At 35.8% G+C, this 22,282-nt stretch overlaps 1 protein-coding gene across 12 annotated transcripts in view; it reads left to right on the top strand.

Moving 5' to 3' along the window:
* Nucleotides 1–22,282, top strand: part of LOC145297804 (dynamin-like GTPase OPA1, mitochondrial) — a 180,365-nt gene that overhangs the window by 29,524 nt on the left and 128,559 nt on the right. For all 12 annotated transcript variants that reach the window (XM_080144110.1, XM_080144102.1, XM_080144106.1 and 9 more), the window contains exons 2-4: nucleotides 7,552–7,903; nucleotides 11,052–11,192; nucleotides 21,250–21,346. In XM_080144110.1, coding sequence (XP_080000236.1) covers nucleotides 7,552–7,903; nucleotides 11,052–11,192; nucleotides 21,250–21,346 — 590 coding nt within the window. The remainder of the gene's footprint in view (nucleotides 1–7,551; nucleotides 7,904–11,051; nucleotides 11,193–21,249; nucleotides 21,347–22,282) is intronic.

Below are 22,282 nucleotides of genomic sequence, written 5' to 3'. Positions count from 1 at the left end.
GAAGGTAGGCTCTCTCTACCGTGCTAGAAAACTACTAACACCCGAAAGTATCCTGTACCTCTATAAGGCCACCATTCGCCCGTGTATTGAGTATTGCTGTCATATTTGGGCTGGTGCATTTGCTACTAGTCTCTCGCTCTTAGATAATGTTCAAAGAAGAGTCGCCAATCTGATAGGCCCTGAATTGGCATCTAAGCTTCAGCCTCTGTCCCATCGACGTAGTGTAGCATCCCTCTGCCTGTTCTACAAGTATTTTAATGGTGAATGCTCTGACGAAGTGCAAGCACTTGTGCCCCCATGACATAAACACCCTCGACAAACCCGACAGGCTGCAAAATCCCACCCCCACACAATAGATATCCCTAGATGTAAAAGATCTTTCTACTCCAGTAGTTTCTTCCCCAGAACCGCTAGACTTTGGAATTCCATTCCAGGTTCCTGCTTCCCCAACTGTACTGACATGCAGAAGTTCAAGTGTAACGTGAGCCGACATTTGCTGCCCAAATCCCTACATAGTACCCCAGTAGTTGCTGCCCCTGATAGTAGCCCCTACACCAAAGTGGCAATGTGCCATGTTTAGGATGAAAATGTAATAAAAAAAATAAATAAATAAAATATATATATATATATATATATATATATATATATATATATCTATAGGATTGTTGATTTATTTATTTTTTTATTGGCGATTCTTCTTTACACTCCCTGAGCGATCTTAAGAGAGAAGTTATCTGCCCTTTGTTTACATTTTTAGCACGTGTTATTTGTAATTAATTTATTATCTAAATATTATTACGTGTATAAAAGTAAGTTATCATTGTGTTGTCAACGTATGACGAGCCGGTCACTGTCGTGTCCAATGCACAAATGACACTGCGTCTGCGTGATGAGACGGGAAATCCGGTTGGTACTGATTTGCATGAGTTGCCGCCCTCGCGGAGATAAAAGACGTCAGATTTTTGTGTGTGGCCGGCATTCTTTCATTTGCTTCGGTCAGGTGAAAGATTTTGTGCTGTTCGTGTCAGTTACGCGAATTGAGGACAGAAAGGAAGGGACAGCAAGAACTGCAAATAGAACATACTGATTCACATTGAGACACACACACACACACACACACACACACACACACACACACACACACACACATATATATGCTAATATTTAAATATTTTTAATTATTTACACATGCATATGTTTTATCCTCATGCAATCATCAGTGGGGAAATAACCATTCAGACCAGATGCACAATTCGAACACTCGAAAAAGAGTCGGTTTTTTATTCAATACTCCCCTACCCTCCACCAGACACACAAGCACCACACATTGGTCTTCATTATAGAACGAAGTACAGTGCTGGAGTAGGTTTAAAAAAATCGTCTTTAAGCTTCAAAGAACAGAAAGTTTCTCTATTCTAAACCACCATTTCTATATTTGATAAAAAAAAAATCAAAAATGGTTATTTGCTTTAAATTGACTGATATTTACTCGGTATTCATTATCATATCGTATTAATTTGAAGATTCCGTTGTTGACATTAGTTTCCCTGATAATTTTTTTCTAGAAAGACATGTTTTTGAAATCATGGTACTGACTGCTTAGAGCTATGCAGACAAAAATAATAATAAAAAAATGAACGAGACATGTTTTATACAGTTTTGCTAAGTAGCTTTGCTTTTTTGTGGAACTGGTTCTCCAAGACCTCATTCTTTTAATCATTTTTTGAACAAAAAAAAAAAAACACCACACTATTTTCACACGTTTCCATTTAAAAAATATTTTTGCTGAATATTTTTACATCTTCAATAAAAGTCCCTGGTTTAAATAAAAACTGCAATTTTGACAGTTAAATTATGAAATTGCAATATCTTTTATGTGATTTGCAAATGTGTTTGCAAAAGACCACATGCTTGGTATGCTTGAGGGAAGTCTTATTGGGCAAGTTGATACTTGCAGTAAACATTTGATATAAAAAGGGGTTGCTTAATGAACTCGACTCTCAAGTAAATGAGACACTCACTGTTTTCTTAATTTTTGAGATGAGGATTGGTTATTCGTATTATTTGGATTCATCGGACTGCTGCTCTCATCTTTGATTCATTTTTCACAAATGGACGGAACAAGAGCATGCTACCCTTATAAAGTAAATGCAGGGTTCCATTAACAATTCCGTCCAAATTCCAGAGTTCGATAGAAACATTCTTGAGTTCGACAAGATACACCTGAAGAAGGTCGAAGGTTACATCGACTGAAACGTTGTGAAAATCACACTCAAGATGAGAGCAGTAGTTCAAAGAATCCAAATAATATGAATAACTAATCCTCATCTCAAAAATTCAGAAGCGTCAGCACTAACCCTATTCGGGTTTAACCAGTTTCCTCCGAAGGAAGTTTCATGGAAGTATGAAATTCACAAGTGGTCCCCAGTCGCATGTATATCCCTGTCAGGAATGTTGACGATGTTAGCTTTTTACATCTCTTGCAGGGAGGTGTCGACGTCCTCCTATATACAACGTCTGGAATTCCCAAATTGATCACCCATTTTAGTAATGACCAGGCTCAAGGTTGCTTAACTTTGGTGATCTGACGGGAACCGGTGTGTCAATGTGATTATGTGATTACGTGTAGACACTCTGAAAACCTTGTTGGATCCTAAAGCTCCCAAATTTCTTATTGAAACGTTGTGAAAATCACGCTCAGATAGAAAACAGTAGTCTGATGTATCCATATAATACGAACACTTTTTCTTGATTAGTTTTGTTGCGTAATAATGGATCTGATCCTAGAAAAAGATGCAGATCTTCAACGTGGCATCGTATTCCATTGATCCATACCCACTGCAGACTGATGATCAGAATCCAACAATTCTGGATTTACTTATGCATTCGCTGTGTATGCTTTAACAAAAAAAAAAAAAACATCTTTCAGTTTTGTATTGTTCAGTTGTCGACATATCATCAATTTATTTTTTTATTTGTGGCCTACAATTGTGTTTGCGAACGGCCACACGTTTGATACGTCTTTATCCGAATTTTCATTGCGAGAGTCAACAACATCATATTCAGTTTTACATCCATTTTACACGCTGGCATGTGTTGGACGGCTTTAATAAATGGACTTCGAAACAAACCTATCTCTGGCCAGGTCTTTTATTTATCCTTCATTCTCTCAGGTCTCTCCTTATCATTTCTTCCTATACTTTTGCCCTAACCCTAACCCATGTGGGGGCTACCTCAGTTGTTCTGCATCTACTAATCCGGAAACTTTTCTCCATAGCACGCACTCACACAATGGTCATATCCTGGTTAGGAAAGTCATCTCGATTTTAACTTTTTTGCCAGGCTAACCTGCAACATTTTTTTGTATGAAAGGTTAAATTCCAAAAGTCATAATAAAAAAAAAGGTAAATTTTGATACACTTTTTTTTTTTTTTACATCTAACTTCCACTGTTAATCATTGGAAAAAAAAAGTTATGAATCCATAATTCACCCCACCTCCTAAACTATATGTAAAATAGCAACATGTTTAAATACACCTGAATAGAGACCTGTACCTCTACAAGGCCACCATTCGCCCATGCATGAAGTATTGTTAACACATTTGGGCTGGTGCATCTACCACTATCCTCCCCCTCTTGGATAGGGTCCAAAAAAGAGTTTTCAATCTAATATATCCCACTTTGTCAACTAAGCTCCAACCCCTGTCCCATCGCCGCAGTGTTGCATCTCTGTCCCTGTTTTACAAATATTTTAATGGAATGTGCTCTGATGAACTCATTGCACTTGTGTCCCCTCGACGTACATATCCCTGACTAACCTGCTTAGCAACAAAATCACATCCCTTCATGGTTGAGGTCCCTAAATGCCAGAAAACTTTAGTTTCTTCCCTCGAACAGCTAGACTTTGGAATTCCCTTCCTACTACCTGCTTTCCTTGCTGTAATGATATGCAGAAGTTTAAATGTAATGCAAACCAACATCTTGTTAATTTTTCCTAAGCTTGGTCCCAAATAGTAGCCCTTTACGTTCAAGTGGCGATATGACTTATTAGGGGTGAACTTGAGTAAAAAAAAAAGTTACATACAATGACACGAGATATTTTTTCTACATTAAATAACTTACAATATGCCATTGTAGTAGTTAACACTGTTGAATAGGAACAAAGTGTAGTATCTGTTCTGATGCTACACTTTATGGAAATTGCTCCAGACAATGTATGAAGCCACTTGATGTAAGAAGCTAACAAGAATGAAAGGTGGTTATTGCAAAGACAAGAGATGTCTATTGACCTTAGTTTTGAACCCCCCCCCCCCAAAAAAAAGACATAAGGTAGGAGGAAAACAATCAGCAGAAAGATGTTCCACAAGACTGCAGTTCTTGGAAAGAAGCTGTATTACAATGAGATATGAAAGCAACAAATTGATAAAGACCACTAGACCAGCAAGTCGAGCGAGCTGGAACAAAGGAAGCAGGGAATAGATCAGACAATTCTGAAAAACACATGGCATAACAGTATTCATAGAAAGGACTGAGACTAGCAACATCACGTCTGTGAGAGAGAGAGAGAGAGACAGCTAATTTAAACAATAAAAGAATGTTCCTCTCTATTACGTTTTATGGGCTACTTTTAAGTGGGCCACCCTGTACAATGAGGCATTAAAACAATGAATTGATGGAAACCTCTAGACCAACAAGTCAAACAGGTTGGCACAAAAGAAGCAGGGAAACACATGTCATAATAGTATTTATAGAAAAGACTGAGACTAGCAACATCACGTCTGTGAGAGAAGTTTCATAGAAGAAGACAGTGTTATGGCAATCAAATTACAGATAGGTTTTCTCACCTTATCAAGAATCCTCAAATAGATTCACCCGCCCAAATATGACGACAGTACTCCATACATGGTCTGATGGTAGATTTGAAAAGGTACAAAATAGCCTCAGGTGTCTATTCTGTCCTCTCTCAATGGAAGAAAAGTCTTTCTTGATTGAGGCGATCTTTGTTCCAATCCTGAGTGTCCCATTCCCCCCACATTAAAAACTGACCTTGTGTTTAACTTTGCCCTCATGGGGAGGCAAGTAAGCGGGAACACTGTTGTGACTGACATTTTCATTTGCCAGATTGAGTTTCTCGCGACTGACTTCAATGCCTTAATGCTAAGTAAGTTTTAGGTTCCCAGAGCAACACTTTCAGGTTAGTTGAAGTTTAACTTCTAACCAAAATTTTTAATTTTGTAAAAATTAACCAATCAGAATTAAGTATTTATAGAAATTATTTTGTTGCTACTGCTACAGAGTTCTACACCCTAAAACAGCTGGAGCAATGATTTATTTTCAATAGGGTTCATATGCCGTTTTTCTGTTTTCTTTTTCTTTTTTTTTTTTGTTTACACTTTGTCAGCTAAGCTCAAACCTCTGTCCCATCGCCACAATGTTGCATCTCTGTGCCTGTTTTACAAATATTTTAATGGAATATGCTCTGATGAACTTGTTGCACTTGTATCCCCTCGACGTACATATTCCTGACAAATCTGCTTAGCAACAAAATCACACCCCTTCACTATTGAGGTCCCTAAATGCCAGAAAGCTTTTTACTCTAATATTTTCTTCCCTCAAACAGCTAGACTTTCAAATTCCCTTGCTGCTACGTGCTTCCCTGACTGTACTGGTATGCAGAATTTTAAATGTAACTTAAACCAACATCTTGGTCATCTTTCCTAGGCATGGTCTCAAATAGTAGCTCTTTACGTCCAATTAGTGATATGCCTTGTTAAAAAAAAACAAAAAAACCAAAAGCAAACAATAATAGGTGTTTCGTTTGGTTATTAAATAACCTCAGAAAGGTAGATATGGCACAAAAGAGACAAACCAGGCCATTATTGTTCCAAACTGTATCATGAAAACACTGGAAGCAATCGTACTACTGTCGTCTCCTTAATAAGCAGGGTATTTTGCATAACTCTATAATTAATGACGTGTATGTGCGCTTAAACTGTCATCTCCACCTCAGTTGAGTAATAATAGCTATTTTGGTTCGTCTAAATTAGTGAGATACTTTGCCAGGCTGATCAAGACAGCAAGTTCACAGTTTATCAAGTTAGGTTGTTGTTTCTGAATTTTTTTTAGATGAGAATTCATATTTTTGGATTATTCGGACTACCATTCTCATCTTGGGTGTTCGTATAGTGGTTCTTGGGTGTTCATATAGTGGTACTTACCTGGGATGCAGTGAAGTCATTTTAGCTTTTTGATTAATTTGTTTCCACATTTTTTTTTTTTTTTAACTTATACAGAAAAAAGAAAAATAGTTTTAAGGGAGACAATTCTTTTTATATTCTTCAATTTGAAATATGAATTATTCCCCTTGCTGATTAAAAAATTTTTCAGTGATTATTTAAAAATGTTTCCTATCATGAATCATTTGAGTTTGATTAACTACTTTTATTTTTAAAAATAAATTGTAGCAGAGTATTTATATTGATGATAAAAATAACATAAAAATTGGCTGGTTAGAAGCAAAGATTTATTTGAAAATCTGGCAAGATAACTTTATATGTTAGATGAACATTTTTGTTTCAACTTATAAAACAAAACATTTTTTTTCATTGTACAAGGTTCGCACAAGCTTGAAAAGTCTTTTAATTTTTATTTTTGCCTTGAAAAGGCCTTATTTCTATTATTTCTTTGAAAAATCCTTGAACATATGGAAAATGTCTTGTAAATTGTATTTTTTATGTCCAGTAAAAATTTGTGTTGCAATATTAAAAATAAAATTGAAATAAATACTATTAAATTATTTTTTTTTAAATATTAATCAAGATACCATTAAACTATTTTTTAAATACTGTGTTCAATAAAATCCTCCCAATTATCTCCCTTTTATTCTTTCATTCTGTCTGTTTCACTTGTTACTTCTCTTTTCCCGACAGCAGTGTGGTCCTGGATATGACCTAAAACTATATCCGATGGTGAGGCCCCACCTTGCGGGCCTTGGGGAGAGTGGAGCTACCCTTTAATTGCCATTGCTCCCAGGTCCACTCTGACCCGGAATGGTAGTACCTGTTAGGGTCCCAACTATGGGTTAAATAGAATCCGGCTTAAAAAACAAATATACTCCATTAAAAATCGTTCCTCGAAATAACTAGATTCGGCATTAAATAACCTGAAAAAGGTTGATATGCTGTAAAACAAAAACAACCAACCAACCAAAACCCGACAGCAGTGAATTAGTAGCAACACTAGTTGCTATGGAAACTTTTACGATTTTGAACACCAGAAAATTCATCATAACTTGTTTTACTGAATGAAAATTAAACTTTTTTATTTTCACAATATAGCTGAGAATGTGATCTATAAACTGTAATTTAATTGTTTGAAATTTGGTCGAAAAATGAGTGAGCAGTGAAGCTTTAAAGCAGTTCTAAATGACTAAAACTGCTACTTAACTATATATTCAAACACAGTAGTGTTTGAATGATATATATGTGAAACCTGACCAGTAAGAAAATCTGTATGCACCTTGTTATATATTTGTTTTGCTTTATTTTTCAGCCCTCTGTGTGTAAGCTGTGCACACAAAGCAGCAAGCCACCTTTTCAATAAACAAAGGCTGACTGCAGTTCCTCGTATCTTGATGCAAACTGCTCACTCAAAGCACACTCAAGCCGTGAGATATTGTTTGTTTGCCTCATCAAGAAACACTGGTCACCGCCTTTTCTCACGCAGTCTCCACAACAAGCTCCTTTCAAGACAAATCGGTAAACCTTTCCTGCACGTGCCGAAACCATTTGGGGCACCACACTCCAGACAAATTGGCTTTCTTGTGAGGTTTGCTGGTCGACTATTGAAGTTGCGCTATGTTGTCTTGGGTGGTACTTTAGGTGGAGGCTATACGGCATCCAAGGTAAGTAATATTTTCTTTATTGGTTTCTCAGGTTAAGTGGAAAGGACTTGAATTTTTGTCAGTGTTTTTTAGTTTTCTAGTATAGTTTGACCCAAAATAAAACGTGCCCCAACTCTAATTAGGCCCTGTTTCTAAGTGTTTTGTCCGAATGAAATGAAACTTTGACCATAACTAGTTTATTATATTACAAACATCACATCAAACACTAAAGTCTTTGGCCTTTTTTTCTCTGTTTTACAGTATATGTTCTAGATGGCCCCCATTTAGCTATTGTTTTTTTTTGGGGGGGGGGGTCACCCTGTATTCTGTTATGATGGAAAAAAAGGTTATCGTTTGTCAGTGTTGATAGTAATATTTATATAAAATGTCTGAATTGATATGTTATGAATGGAGATGTTGGCATATAACAAGTAATGCCTTGCAGAAGATGAATATGTGTGTGCATATGTGTAGCTCATGGCTGATAAAAAGTAGTTGATGTAGACATTTTATTCCCAAGGAGGCAGCATAAGAAAGATAAAAATTACACTGGTTGCAGTATGCGCATTGCACGTTCGACAACATAAATTAATGAAAATAGATACCGAATTTATATATACGGCTGCAGATTTTATTTAAAGCAAGAAAGAATATTTACACATTTTTTTTTTTACAGAAAATAGCTTTTGATGAAAAGTACATAAGACCATATATGTGCGCACGTACGGGCACGTTGTTGATGTTGTTACCAAGGTAGGTCATGGGTTGTAGGGTTTGTTTGTTCATGATTTTGCAATGTTTGTCTTAACCTCGATAAGGCTGGATAGTATGCAAAAGTTTGTTTCATTACAGAATCGGCTTGCGTGTGTAAAGCCACACTTGGAACACATGACACACCATCGTCACTGTCACATGCCAGTGAGGGGGGGGGGGAAAGAGTGAGAGAGAGAGACAGAAGAGAAAAAAAAAGGAAGCTAGTGTCGACACCTACCTGCCAGAGGCAAGGTCAAAAGGGTGATGATTGCCTATTTCCCATTTTACAAATTGTGTCTGTGTGTTCGCTTTGCGTGAAGCTATTCGGCAAACTACTTTTTAAACTGATGTCCCTACTCATCTATCAATCTTAGTCGAATATTATTTGCGTTTGTGTGTCACAACCATCACTGACAGAAGTAATATATTTCCATCTTCATTTACCTGGATTCAAAGTCATTTTTCAATTTGGTACATGCCAGCATATGTTTCGTCCCATTTTTGCATCTCCATGCAAGAACTTGTATAACAGAGGCGAAAGAGAAGAGGTAACTCCGTCTGAAATAGAAAGGAGTTAGCTCCCTTTCTGTAATCCTAACACGGTGAAATTAAAAAAAAAAACACAAATCTCTATAAAAACCAAGCAAAAAAGAATTATGAAAATTCGTTTTCTCAATTTCTCTAAATACAAGGGTCATTCCAAAGTAAAGCCTCCTATTTTTCTTTTTTCTTTTTTTTTTTTTTTTACTCCAAACGTTGAAGAGCTGCAAAGGCAGGAGTGTTACCATTAAAACTAGCAACCTTTTGTGCTCCATAATTTATTTTTCTACATAGTCACCACCTTTCTCAATGCACTTTTGCCAGGAATTCAATGATGCATCTCTGCTTCTGACGAACATCCATGACAGTTGCTTTCTCAGTCTCACACTATCAATATCTGCAACAGAGAGATGAAATTTTCAGGTCATGAATGCATAAGTTCAATCATCATAATAATGAAATTTACAATTTTCGAATAACCGCTAAATCTTAAATTATTATTGAGTGTTTTAAACAGTGAATTGCTTTTTATTACACACGCGTTCCACAGACGCCAAACTGTGATCGGACATATAAGCATCATTTTAACTCCAAACATTTAAAGTCATGCCAGGGATTACCACCATCATTGCATATAAGAGAAAGAAAAAGAAAAAAACAAAAGAACAAATTGTCCAATTTCCTAAAGACGCATATTTTATTTGAAAATTTGAAAAAAAAACAAAACAATTTCGATTTTATTTTTAATAAATAACAATATTTATTAAAAACAATTTCACGCGTCTGGTCTTTTGAATCGTTAAATCTTAAATTATTATCAAGTGTTTCAAACAGTGAATTCTTTTTTATAAAAATATTGTTAGGTATAAAAATAACTGGTAAGATTCAAAAGAAAACCAAGGTTTATTTATCATTGCTGAATTAACAGATGAGGCATTTTACTTTCTTTTTTTTTTTTTTTTTCAGTCATTGCCAGACAATGGCCAAAGGTTGGCGATATTGACCTGAGGTCAAATCGTAAGCTTTTTTAGTGCCAATTGATCAACATTTTGATGGATACAAAAAAAAAGGAATTCAGTCAATTATTCTCCTTGGTCTACAAAACTTGCAAAAAGATGGTAGCCAATGAAAATGCTTAAAATATAAGTGCTGCAAAAAAAAGTCTCTTATTAAATTTATTTCCTAGGCTTCATACGTGCTGATGGGAGCAGTTTATGTTAGTGAGTGAAAACTCCTCCTACTATCACTGATTATTAAGCAGAATGAAAATATTGATTGGGATATAATATGTTTGTTTATAATATGTGAAAATATAATTTTACTCTACAGGGAGGGAAGCACTTTTTATTTTATATTTTTTGGACTCTTTGAGCCTTCTCTTCCTCCCGTCCTTCCAGACGTACCTTTTGACTCTTTGCTCACCATTTTATTTTCTGAACTCTATTTTTTTTTTTTTTTTTTTTGATACTTGACTTTCCATTTTCGCCTTCTCTTCCATCTCTTTTTAATTCTTCATCTTCACTCTTTTTTAGTCTACCCTTTCATTCTTCGTCCCTTTCCTTTTCAACTCTTCATTTCCCTCTACAGTCTTTTTGACTATTCAGACCCTCTTTTTAACCCTTCTCCTTTTCACTTCCCCTACTTTTTTCATAACTCTTTTTTGACCCCCCCTTTTTAACACTTTTTATCCCCCTTTTTAACCTCTACCACTTTTACTTGTCCTTTTTTTTTTTTTTAAACTCTCCTCTCTCCTTTTGTGCCTCTCTTTTTTGACCTTTCTATCTTTCATGTACTCTCTATCCTTTTTGAAATTTTTTTTGTAAATATTTAAATTGAACATTATTGTTGACATTTATTGCATTTTTTTTTTTTTCAGAAATACGAAGAATTTAAAGAGAGCCTTCCTGACACAAGTTGGTTGCATGATTATTTACCAAAGCAAGAACACATTGATAAATTCAAAGAAATGAAGAATGCATTAAAAGAGCAAGTCGCTCAGATTAAATTACCAGAGTTGGTGAGTAAGACATTAATGGTTGCTCTCGATTCGTTTCAAAACCTTCTCTCTTTTGCAGTCCTTTCTCAATCTTATTACTCTCTCTCTCAACACTTTTTCTTTCTCTCTCTCATAACCCTTTGTCTTTCTCTCTCTCTCTCTCATAACCCTTTGTCTTTCTCTCTCTCTCTCTCATAATCCTTTGTCTTTCTCTCTCTCTCTCTCATAATCCTTTGTCTTTCTCTCTCTCATAATCCTTTGTCTTTCTCTCTCTCATAATCCTTTGTCTTTCTCTCTCTCATAATCATTTGTCTTTCTCTCTCTCATAATCCTTTGTCTTTCTCTCTCTCATAATCCTTTGTCTTTTTCTCTCTCTCTCTCTCTCATAATCCTTTGTCTTTCTCTCTCTCTCTCTCTCATAATCCTTTGTCTTTCTCTCTCTCATAATCCTTTGTCTTTCTCTCTCTCTCTCATAATCCTTTGTCTTTCTCTCTCTCATAATCCTTTGACTTTCTCTCTCTCATAACCCTTTGTCTTTCTCTCTCTCTCTCTCATAACCCTTTGTCTTTCTCTCTCTCATAATCTTTGTCTTTCTCTCTCTCATAATCTTTGTCTTTCTCTCTCTCATAATCTTTGTCTTTCTCTCTCTCATAATCCTTTGTCTTTCTCTCTCTCATAATCTTTGTCTTTCTCTCTCTCATAATCTTTGTCTTTCTCTCTCTCATAATCTTTGTCTTTCTCTCTCTCATAATCTTTGTCTTTCTCTCTCTCATAATCCTTTGTCTTTCTCTCTCTCATAATCTTTGTCTTTCTCTCTCTCATAATCTTTGTCTTTCTCTCTCTCATAATCCTTTGTCTTTCTCTCTCTCATAATCTTTGTCTTTCTCTCTCTCATAATCTTTTGTCTTTCTCTCTCTCATAATCTTTTGTCTTTCTCTCTCTCATAATCTTTTGTCTTTCTCTCTCTCATAATCTTTTGTCTTTCTCTCTCTCATAATCTTTTGTCTTTCTCTCTCTCATAATCCTTTGTCTTTCTCTCTCTCATAATCCTTTGTCTTTCTCTCTCTCATAATCTTTGTCTTTCTCTCTCTCATAATCTTTGTCTTTCTCTCTCTCATATTTGTCTTTCTCTCTCTCATATTTGTCTTTCTCTCTCTCATATTTGTCTTTCTCTCTCTCATATTTGTCTTTCTCTCTCTCATATTTGTCTTTCTCTCTCTCATATTTGTCTTTCTCTCTCTCATATTTGTCTTTCTCTCTCTCATATTTGTCTTTCTCTCTCTCATATTTGTCTTTCTCTCTCTCATATTTGTCTTTCTCTCTCTCATATTTGTCTTTCTCGCTCTCATATTTGTCTTTCTCGCTCTCATATTTGTCTTTCTCTCTCTCATATTTGTCTTTCTCTCTCTCATAATCCTTTGCCTTTCTCTCTCTCATAATCCTTTGTCTCTCTCTCTCTCATAATCCTTTGTCTTTCTCTCTCTCATAATCCTTTGTCTTTCTCTCTCTCATAATCCTTTGTCTTTCTCTCTCTCATAATCCTTTGTCTTTCTCTCTCTCATAATCCTTTGTCTTTCTCTCTCTCATAATCCTTTGTCTTTCTCTCTCTCGTAATCCTTTGTCTTTCTCTCTCTCGTAATCCTTTGTCTTTCTCTCTCTCATAATCCTTTGTCTTTCTCTCTCTCATAATCCTTTGTCTTTCTCTCTCTCATAATCCTTTGTCTTTCTCTCTCTCATAATCCTTTGTCTTTCTCTCTCTCATAATCCTTTGTCTTTCTCTCTCTCATAATCCTTTGTCTTTCTCTCTCTCATAATCCTTTGTCTTTCTCTCTCTCATAATCCTTTGTCTTTCTCTCTCTCATAATCCTTTGTCTTTCTCTCTCTCATAATCCTTTGTCTTTCTCTCTCTCATAATCCTTTGTCTTTCTCTCTCTCATAATCCTTTGTCTTTCTCTCTCTCATAATCCTTTGTCTTTCTCTCTCTCATAATCCTTTGTCTTTCTCTCTCTCATAATCCTTTGTCTTTCTCTCTCTCATAATCCTTTGTCTTTCTCTCTCTCTCATAATCCTTTGTCTTTCTCTCTCTCTCATAATCCTTTGTCTTTCTCTCTCTCATAATCTTTGTCTTTCTCTCTCTCATAATCCTTTGTCTTTCTCTCTCTCTCATAATCCTTTGTCTTTCTCTCTCTCATAATCCTTTGTCTTTCTCTCTCTCTCATAATCCTTTGTCTTTCTCTCTCTCTCATAATCTTTGTCTTTCTCTCTCTCATAATCTTTGTCTTTCTCTCTCTCATAATCTTTGTCTTTCTCTCTCTCATAATCTTTTGTCTTTCTCTCTCTCATAATCCTTTGTCTTTCTCTCTCTCATAATCCTTTGTCTTTCTCTCTCTCATAATCTTTGTCTTTCTCTCTCTCATAATCTTTGTCTTTCTCTCTCTCATAATCTTTTGTCTTTCTCTCTCTCATAATCCTTTGTCTTTCTCTCTCTCATAATCTTTGTCTTTCTCTCTCTCATAATCTTTGTCTTTCTCTCTCTCATAATCCTTTGTCTTTCTCTCTCTCTCATAATCCTTTGTCTTTCTCTCTCTCTCATAATCCTTTGTCTTTCTCTCTCTCATAATCTTTTGTCTTTCTCTCTCTCTCATAATCTTTGTCTTTCTCTCTCTCATAATCTTTGTCTTTCTCTCTCTCATAATCTTTGTCTTTCTCTCTCTCATAATCTTTGTCTTTCTCTCTCTCATAATCCTTTGTCTTTCTCTCTCTCTCATAATCTTTGTCTTTCTCTCTCTCATAATCTTTGTCTTTCTCTCTCTCATAATCCTTTGTCTTTCTCTCTCTCTCATAATCTTTGTCTTTCTCTCTCTCATAATCTTTGTCTTTCTCTCTCTCATAATCTTTGTCTTTCTCTCTCTCATAATCTTTGTCTTTCTCTCTCTCATAATCTTTGTCTTTCTCTCTCTCATAATCCTTTGTCTTTCTCTCTCTCATAATCTTTTGTCTTTCTCTCTCTCATAATCCTTTGTCTTTCTCTCTCTCATAATCTTTGTCTTTCTCTCTCTCATAATCCTTTGTCTTTCTCTCTCTCTCATAATCCTTTGTCTTTCTCTCTCTCTCATAATCCTTTGTCTTTCTCTCTCTCATAATCTTTTGTCTTTCTCTCTCTCTCATAATCTTTGTCTTTCTCTCTCTCATAATCTTTGTCTTTCTCTCTCTCATAATCTTTGTCTTTCTCTCTCTCATAATCTTTGTCTTTCTCTCTCTCATAATCTTTGTCTTTCTCTCTCTCATAATCTTTGTCTTTCTCTCTCTCATAATCTTTGTCTTTCTCTCTCTCATAATCTTTGTCTTTCTCTCTCTCATAATCCTTTGTCTTTCTCTCTCTCTCATAATCTTTGTCTTTCTCTCTCTCATAATCTTTGTCTTTCTCTCTCTCATAATCTTTGTCTTTCTCTCTCTCATAATCTTTGTCTTTCTCTCTCTCATAATCTTTGTCTTTCTCTCTCTCATAATCCTTTGTCTTTCTCTCTCTCATAATCTTTTGTCTTTCTCTCTCTCATAATCCTTTGTCTTTCTCTCTCTCATAATCTTTGTCTTTCTCTCTCTCATAATCTTTGTCTTTCTCTCTCTCATAATCTTTGTCTTTCTCTCTCTCATATTTGTCTTTCTCTCTCTCATATTTGTCTTTCTCTCTCTCATATTTGTCTTTCTCTCTCTCATATTTGTCTTTCTCTCTCTCATATTTGTCTTTCTCTCTCTCATATTTGTCTTTCTCGCTCTCATATTTGTCTTTCTCTCCCTCATATTTGTCTTTCTCTCTCTCATAATCCTTTGTCTTTCTCTCTCTCATAATCCTTTGTCTTTCTCTCTCTCGTAATCCTTTGTCTTTCTCTCTCTCATAATCCTTTGTCTTTCTCTCTCTCATAATCCTTTGTCTTTCTCTCTCTCATAATCCTTTGTCTTTCTCTCTCTCATAATCCTTTGTCTTTCTCTCTCTCATAATCCTTTGTCTTTCTCTCTCTCATAATCCTTTGTCTTTCTCTCTCTCATAATCCTTTGTCTTTCTCTCTCTCATAATCCTTTGTCTTTCTCTCTCTCTCATAATCCTTTGTCTTTCTCTCTCTCTCATAATCCTTTGTCTTTCTCTCTCTCTTATAATCCTTTGTCTCTCTCTCTCTCTCTCATAACCCTTTGTCTTTCTCTCTCTCTCTCTCTCTCTCTCTCTCTCTCTCTCTCTCATAATCCTTTGTCTTTCTCTCTCTCTCTCTCATAATCCTTTGTCTTTCTCTCTCTCTCTCTCATAATCCTTTGTCTTTCTCTCTCTCTCTCTCATAACCCTTTGTCTTTCTCTCATAATCTTTGTCTTTCTCTCTCTCATAATCTTTGTCTTTCTCTCTCTCATAATCCTTTGTCTTTCTCTCTCTCATAATCCTTTGTCTTTCTCTCTCTCATAATCTTTTGTCTTTCTCTCTCTCTCTCATAATCCTTTGTCTTTCTCTCTCTCTCTCTCTCTCATAATCTTTGTCTTTCTCTCTCTCATAGTCCTTTGTCTTTCTCTCTCTCATAGTCTTTGTCTTTCTCTCTCTCATATTTGTCTTTCTCTCTCTCATATTTGTCTTTCTCTCTCTCATATTTGTCTTTCTCTCTCTCATATTTGTCTTTCTCTCTCTCATATTTGTCTTTCTCTCTCTCATAATCCTTTGTCTCTCTCTCATAATCTTTGTCTTTCTCTCTCTCATATTTGTCTTTCTCTCTCTCATATTTGTCTTTCTCTCTCTCATAATCCTTTGTCTTTCTCTCTCTCATAATCCTTTGTCTTTCTCTCTCTCATAATCCTTTGTCTTTCTCTCTCTCATAATCCTTTGTCTTTCTCTCTCTCATAATCCTTTGTCTTTCTCTCTCTCATAATCCTTTGTCTTTCTCTCTCTCATAATCCTTTGTCTTTCTCTCTCTCTCATAATCCTTTGTCTTTCTCTCTCTCATAATCCTTTGTCTTTCTCTCTCTCTCATAATCCTTTGTCTTTCTCTCTCTCTCATAATCCTTTGTCTTTCTCTCTCTCTCATAATCCTTTGTCTTTCTCTCTCTCTCATAATCTTTGTCTTTCTCTCTCTCATAATCTTTGTCTTTCTCTCTCTCATAATCTTTGTCTTTCTCTCTCTCATAATCTTTTGTCTTTCTCTCTCTCATAATCCTTTGTCTTTCTCTCTCTCATAATCCTTTGTCTTTCTCTCTCTCATAATCCTTTGTCTTTCTCTCTCTCTCATAATCCTTTGTCTTTCTCTCTCTCATAATCCTTTGTCTTTCTCTCTCTCATAATCCTTTGTCTTTCTCTCTCTCATAATCCTTTGTCTTTCTCTCTCTCATAATCCTTTGTCTTTCTCTCTCTCTCATAATCCTTTGTCTTTCTCTCTCTCATAATCCTTTGTCTTTCTCTCTCTCATAATCCTTTGTCTTTCTCTCTCTCATAATCCTTTGTCATTCTCTCTCTCATAATCCTTTGTCTTTCTCTCTCTCATAATCCTTTGTCTTTCTCTCTCTCATAATCCTTTGTCTTTCTCTCTCTCTCATAATCCTTTGTCTTTCTCTCTCTCTCATAATCCTTTGTCTTTCTCTCTCTCTCATAATCCTTTGTCTTTCTCTCTCTCATAATCTTTGTCTTTCTCTCTCTCATAATCCTTTGTCCTTCTCTCTCTCTCATAATCCTTTGTCTTTCTCTCTCTCATAATCCTTTGTCTTTCTCTCTCTCTCATAATCCTTTGTCTTTCTCTCTCTCTCATAATCTTTGTCTTTCTCTCTCTCATAATCTTTGTCTTTCTCTCTCTCATAATCTTTGTCTTTCTCTCTCTCATAATCTTTTGTCTTTCTCTCTCTCATAATCCTTTGTCTTTCTCTCTCTCATAATCTTTGTCTTTCTCTCTCTCATAATCTTTGTCTTTCTCTCTCTCATAATCCTTTGTCTTTCTCTCTCTCTCATAATCCTTTGTCTTTCTCTCTCTCTCATAATCCTTTGTCTTTCTCTCTCTCATAATCTTTTGTCTTTCTCTCTCTCTCATAATCTTTTGTCTTTCTCTCTCTCTCATAATCTTTGTCTTTCTCTCTCTCATAATCTTTGTCTTTCTCTCTCTCATAATCTTTGTCTTTCTCTCTCTCATAATCTTTGTCTTTCTCTCTCTCATAATCTTTGTCTTTCTCTCTCTCATAATCCTTTGTCTTTCTCTCTCTCTCATAATCTTTGTCTTTCTCTCTCTCATAATCTTTGTCTTTCTCTCTCTCATAATCCTTTGTCTTTCTCTCTCTCTCATAATCTTTGTCTTTCTCTCTCTCATAATCTTTGTCTTTCTCTCTCTCATAATCTTTGTCTTTCTCTCTCTCATAATCTTTGTCTTTCTCTCTCTCATAATCTTTGTCTTTCTCTCTCTCATAATCCTTTGTCTTTCTCTCTCTCATAATCTTTTGTCTTTCTCTCTCTCATAATCCTTTGTCTTTCTCTCTCTCATAATCTTTGTCTTTCTCTCTCTCATAATCCTTTGTCTTTCTCTCTCTCTCATAATCCTTTGTCTTTCTCTCTCTCTCATAATCCTTTGTCTTTCTCTCTCTCTCATAATCCTTTGTCTTTCTCTCTCTCATAATCTTTTGTCTTTCTCTCTCTCTCATAATCTTTGTCTTTCTCTCTCTCATAATCTTTGTCTTTCTCTCTCTCATAATCTTTGTCTTTCTCTCTCTCATAATCTTTGTCTTTCTCTCTCTCATAATCCTTTGTCTTTCTCTCTCTCTCATAATCCTTTGTCTTTCTCTCTCTCTCATAATCCTTTGTCTTTCTCTCTCTCTCATAATCTTTGTCTTTCTCTCTCTCATAATCTTTGTCTTTCTCTCTCTCATAATCTTTGTCTTTCTCTCTCTCATAATCTTTGTCTTTCTCTCTCTCATAATCTTTGTCTTTCTCTCTCTCATAATCCTTTGTCTTTCTCTCTCTCATAATCTTTTGTCTTTCTCTCTCTCATAATCCTTTGTCTTTCTCTCTCTCATAATCTTTGTCTTTCTCTCTCTCATAATCTTTGTCTTTCTCTCTCTCATAATCCTTTGTCTTTCTCTCTCTCTCATAATCCTTTGTCTTTCTCTCTCTCTCATAATCCTTTGTCTTTCTCTCTCTCTCATAATCCTTTGTCTTTCTCTCTCTCATAATCTTTTGTCTTTCTCTCTCTCTCATAATCTTTGTCTTTCTCTCTCTCATAATCTTTGTCTTTCTCTCTCTCATAATCTTTGTCTTTCTCTCTCTCATAATCTTTGTCTTTCTCTCTCTCATAATCTTTGTCTTTCTCTCTCTCATAATCTTTGTCTTTCTCTCTCTCATAATCTTTGTCTTTCTCTCTCTCATAATCCTTTGTCTTTCTCTCTCTCTCATAATCTTTGTCTTTCTCTCTCTCATAATCTTTGTCTTTCTCTCTCTCATAATCTTTGTCTTTCTCTCTCTCATAATCTTTGTCTTTCTCTCTCTCATAATCTTTGTCTTTCTCTCTCTCATAATCTTTGTCTTTCTCTCTCTCATAATCCTTTGTCTTTCTCTCTCTCATAATCTTTTGTCTTTCTCTCTCTCATAATCCTTTGTCTTTCTCTCTCTCATAATCTTTGTCTTTCTCTCTCTCATAATCTTTGTCTTTCTCTCTCTCATATTTGTCTTTCTCTCTCTCATATTTGTCTTTCTCTCTCTCATATTTGTCTTTCTCTCTCTCATATTTGTCTTTCTCTCTCTCATATTTGTCTTTCTCGCTCTCATATTTGTCTTTCTCTCCCTCATATTTGTCTTTCTCTCTCTCATAATCCTTTGTCTTTCTCTCTCTCATAATCCTTTGTCTTTCTCTCTCTCGTAATCCTTTGTCTTTCTCTCTCTCATAATCCTTTGTCTTTCTCTCTCTCATAATCCTTTGTCTTTCTCTCTCTCATAATCCTTTGTCTTTCTCTCTCTCATAATCCTTTGTCTTTCTCTCTCTCATAATCCTTTGTCTTTCTCTCTCTCATAATCCTTTGTCTTTCTCTCTCTCATAATCCTTTGTCTTTCTCTCTCTCATAATCCTTTGTCTTTCTCTCTCTCATAATCCTTTGTCTTTCTCTCTCTCTCATAATCCTTTGTCTTTCTCTCTCTCTCATAATCCTTTGTCTTTCTCTCTCTCTTATAATCCTTTGTCTCTCTCTCTCTCTCTCATAACCCTTTGTCTTTCTCTCTCTCTCTCTCTCTCTCTCTCTCTCTCTCTCTCTCTCTCTCTCATAATCCTTTGTCTTTCTCTCTCTCTCTCTCATAATCCTTTGTCTTTCTCTCTCTCTCTCTCATAATCCTTTGTCTTTCTCTCTCTCTCTCTCATAACCCTTTGTCTTTCTCTCATAATCTTTGTCTTTCTCTCTGTCATAATCTTTGTCTTTCTCTCTCTCATAATCCTTTGTCTTTCTCTCTCTCATAATCCTTTGTCTTTCTCTCTCTCATAATCTTTTGTCTTTCTCTCTCTCTCTCATAATCCTTTGTCTTTCTCTCTCTCTCTCTCTCATAATCTTTGTCTTTCTCTCTCTCATAGTCCTTTGTCTTTCTCTCTCTCATAGTCTTTGTCTTTCTCTCTCTCATATTTGTCTTTCTCTCTCTCATATTTGTCTTTCTCTCTCTCATATTTGTCTTTCTCTCTCTCATATTTGTCTTTCTCTCTCTCATATTTGTCTTTCTCTCTCTCATAATCCTTTGTCTCTCTCTCATAATCTTTGTCTTTCTCTCTCTCATATTTGTCTTTCTCTCTCTCATATTTGTCTTTCTCTCTCTCATAATCCTTTGTCTTTCTCTCTCTCATAATCCTTTGTCTTTCTCTCTCTCATAATCCTTTGTCTTTCTCTCTCTCATAATCCTTTGTCTTTCTCTCTCTCATAATCCTTTGTCTTTCTCTCTCTCTCATAATCCTTCATATCTCTCTCTCTCTCTCTCTCTCTCATAATCCTTTGTCTCTCTCTCTCTCATAATCCTTTGTCTCTCTCTCTCATAATCCTTTGTCTCTCTCTTTCTCTCTCTCATAATCCTTTGTCTCTCTCTCTCTCTCTCTCATAATCCTTTGTCTCTCTCTCTCTCTCTCTCTATCTCTCTCTCTCTCTCATAATCCTTTGTCTCTCTCTCTCTCATAATCCTTTGTCTCTCTCTCTCATAATCCTTTGTCTCTCTCTCTCTCATAATCCTTTGTCTCTCTCTTTCTCTCATAATCCTTTATCTCTCTCTCTGTATCCTAATACTTTATCTCTCTCTCCCTCTCTATCCTAATACTTTATCTCTCTCTCCCTCTCTATCCTAATACTTTATCTCTCTCTCCCTCTCTATCCTAATACTTTATCTCTCTCCCTCTCTCTCTTTCGGTCCTGGATATGCCCTTAAACTATATCCGATGGTGAAGCCCTAACTTGCAGGCTTTGGGGAGTGTGGAGCCACCCCTTAATTGCCATTGCTCCCAGGTCCACTCTAACCCGGAGTGGTAGTACCTGTTAGGGTCCCAAGTATGGGTTAAATAGAAACCGACTTGGAAAAAACAAATATACTCTATTAAAAAATTTTCTTCAAAATCACTGGATTCGGCATTAAATAACCTGAAAAGGGTTGATATGCCATAAAACAAAAACAACAACCAACCCTCTCTCTTTCATATCCCCTCTCTCTCTCTGTCTGTCTGTCTCTCCTAATACTTTATCTCTCTCCCTCTCTCTTTCATACCCTCTCTCTGTCTTTCTCTCTCTCTCTCTTTCATAACCTTTCTCTCTCTTCACTTACTCTTCCTTACTAAAAATTCTTTCAATATTCAAAATGTCTCTTGATTCTTTGGAGATTAAAACATTTGACCTTGGCATTTTTACAAGGTCAACAATGACTACAACTCCACAATCGTGTATACAACAAATACTGACCAAACGGTTCATTGGTGGTTTACTCATAAGTAAAATATAAAATAAAAATGACCGTTTGACCTTAACATTACCAACAAAAAAAAAAAGTTTCTACATAATTCTATCATTTAAAACTATACCGTTTTTTATTTTATCTTATTTTTTTTTTGCTGTTTACAGGAATGGGTAGATGAGAAAAAACTTGAAGATCTTCCTTCAAGTGAATTGGTATTTGACTTGATGGACCAGTCCAATCCTGACATGGGTGACATGCCTGGTAAGGAAAACCTCAGACAGCAAGCTTAAAAAGAAAAAAAATTTTATAAGTGAAATTCAAAATTCTTATTTTCATTGTTTTTTAATCATAAATTTATTTTAAAGAATTGTTGATGATTAATTATAATCTGTTTTTCATATTAAATCTCAAATAAAATATACAATGTATAAAATCTCTCACCATGGAAGTACAGAGTGGAATGATAAACTTATCGTCCTAAAGAAAATAACGCGTGGCTTAGTGGGGGATGCCCTTTTCTCTACCCTGCAACCTCTCTCCCACAGAAGAGACGTTGCGAGCCTATCCTTGTTTTATCGTTATTTCCATGGCAGATGCTCGTTTGAACTCCAATCTCTGGTCCCCCCTCGCCAATCTTTCACGAAAAACACCCGTCTAGCTGAATCCACTGTGAAAAATTTCCCCCACTCTATATCTGTGCCTAAATCAAAACGCGGATTCCATGAACAAAGCTTCTTTCTTAGAACTGCACGCCTGTGGAACTCTGTTCCGTCTGCCTGCTTCCCTCCGGACTACAACTTAGATGTCTTCAAGTCCAATGTTAACAAATTCCTAATGAACCGCCCCCTTAAGTAAACACTTCAGCAAATCTCCTCACTAACTTAATGTACTTGCAATAACCCTTATCCCTGAGTGGCTTCCGGGCCTTGATAAGTGGTGATCACTGTGTAAAAAAAAAAAAAAAAAAAATTTATTTTAAAACTTTTGAAAAAATCAATTCCGGTAACTTGATTATGCAGTAGAACTGCCATCTATTCAATGTAGCCGCCTTCAGCCTCAAACACTGCCTCGATATGGGTTGGGAACTGGGAGCTTGCCTTTTCCACAAATGCGGGTAGGAGCTAGGCGATAAGGTTGGCTTTAGCGTTGTGGGAGGTCATGTTGGTGATGTTCTCAATGTATGACCAAACAAAGTAC

Source organism: Euprymna scolopes, chromosome 18 (assembly GCF_053919585.1).
Source record: "Euprymna scolopes isolate OS-2025 chromosome 18, ASM5391958v1, whole genome shotgun sequence".
NCBI lineage: Eukaryota > Metazoa > Mollusca > Cephalopoda > Sepiida > Sepiolidae > Euprymna > Euprymna scolopes.
The sequence above is the reverse complement of the archived record's forward strand: the minus strand, read 5'-3'. Positions and strand labels throughout refer to the sequence as shown.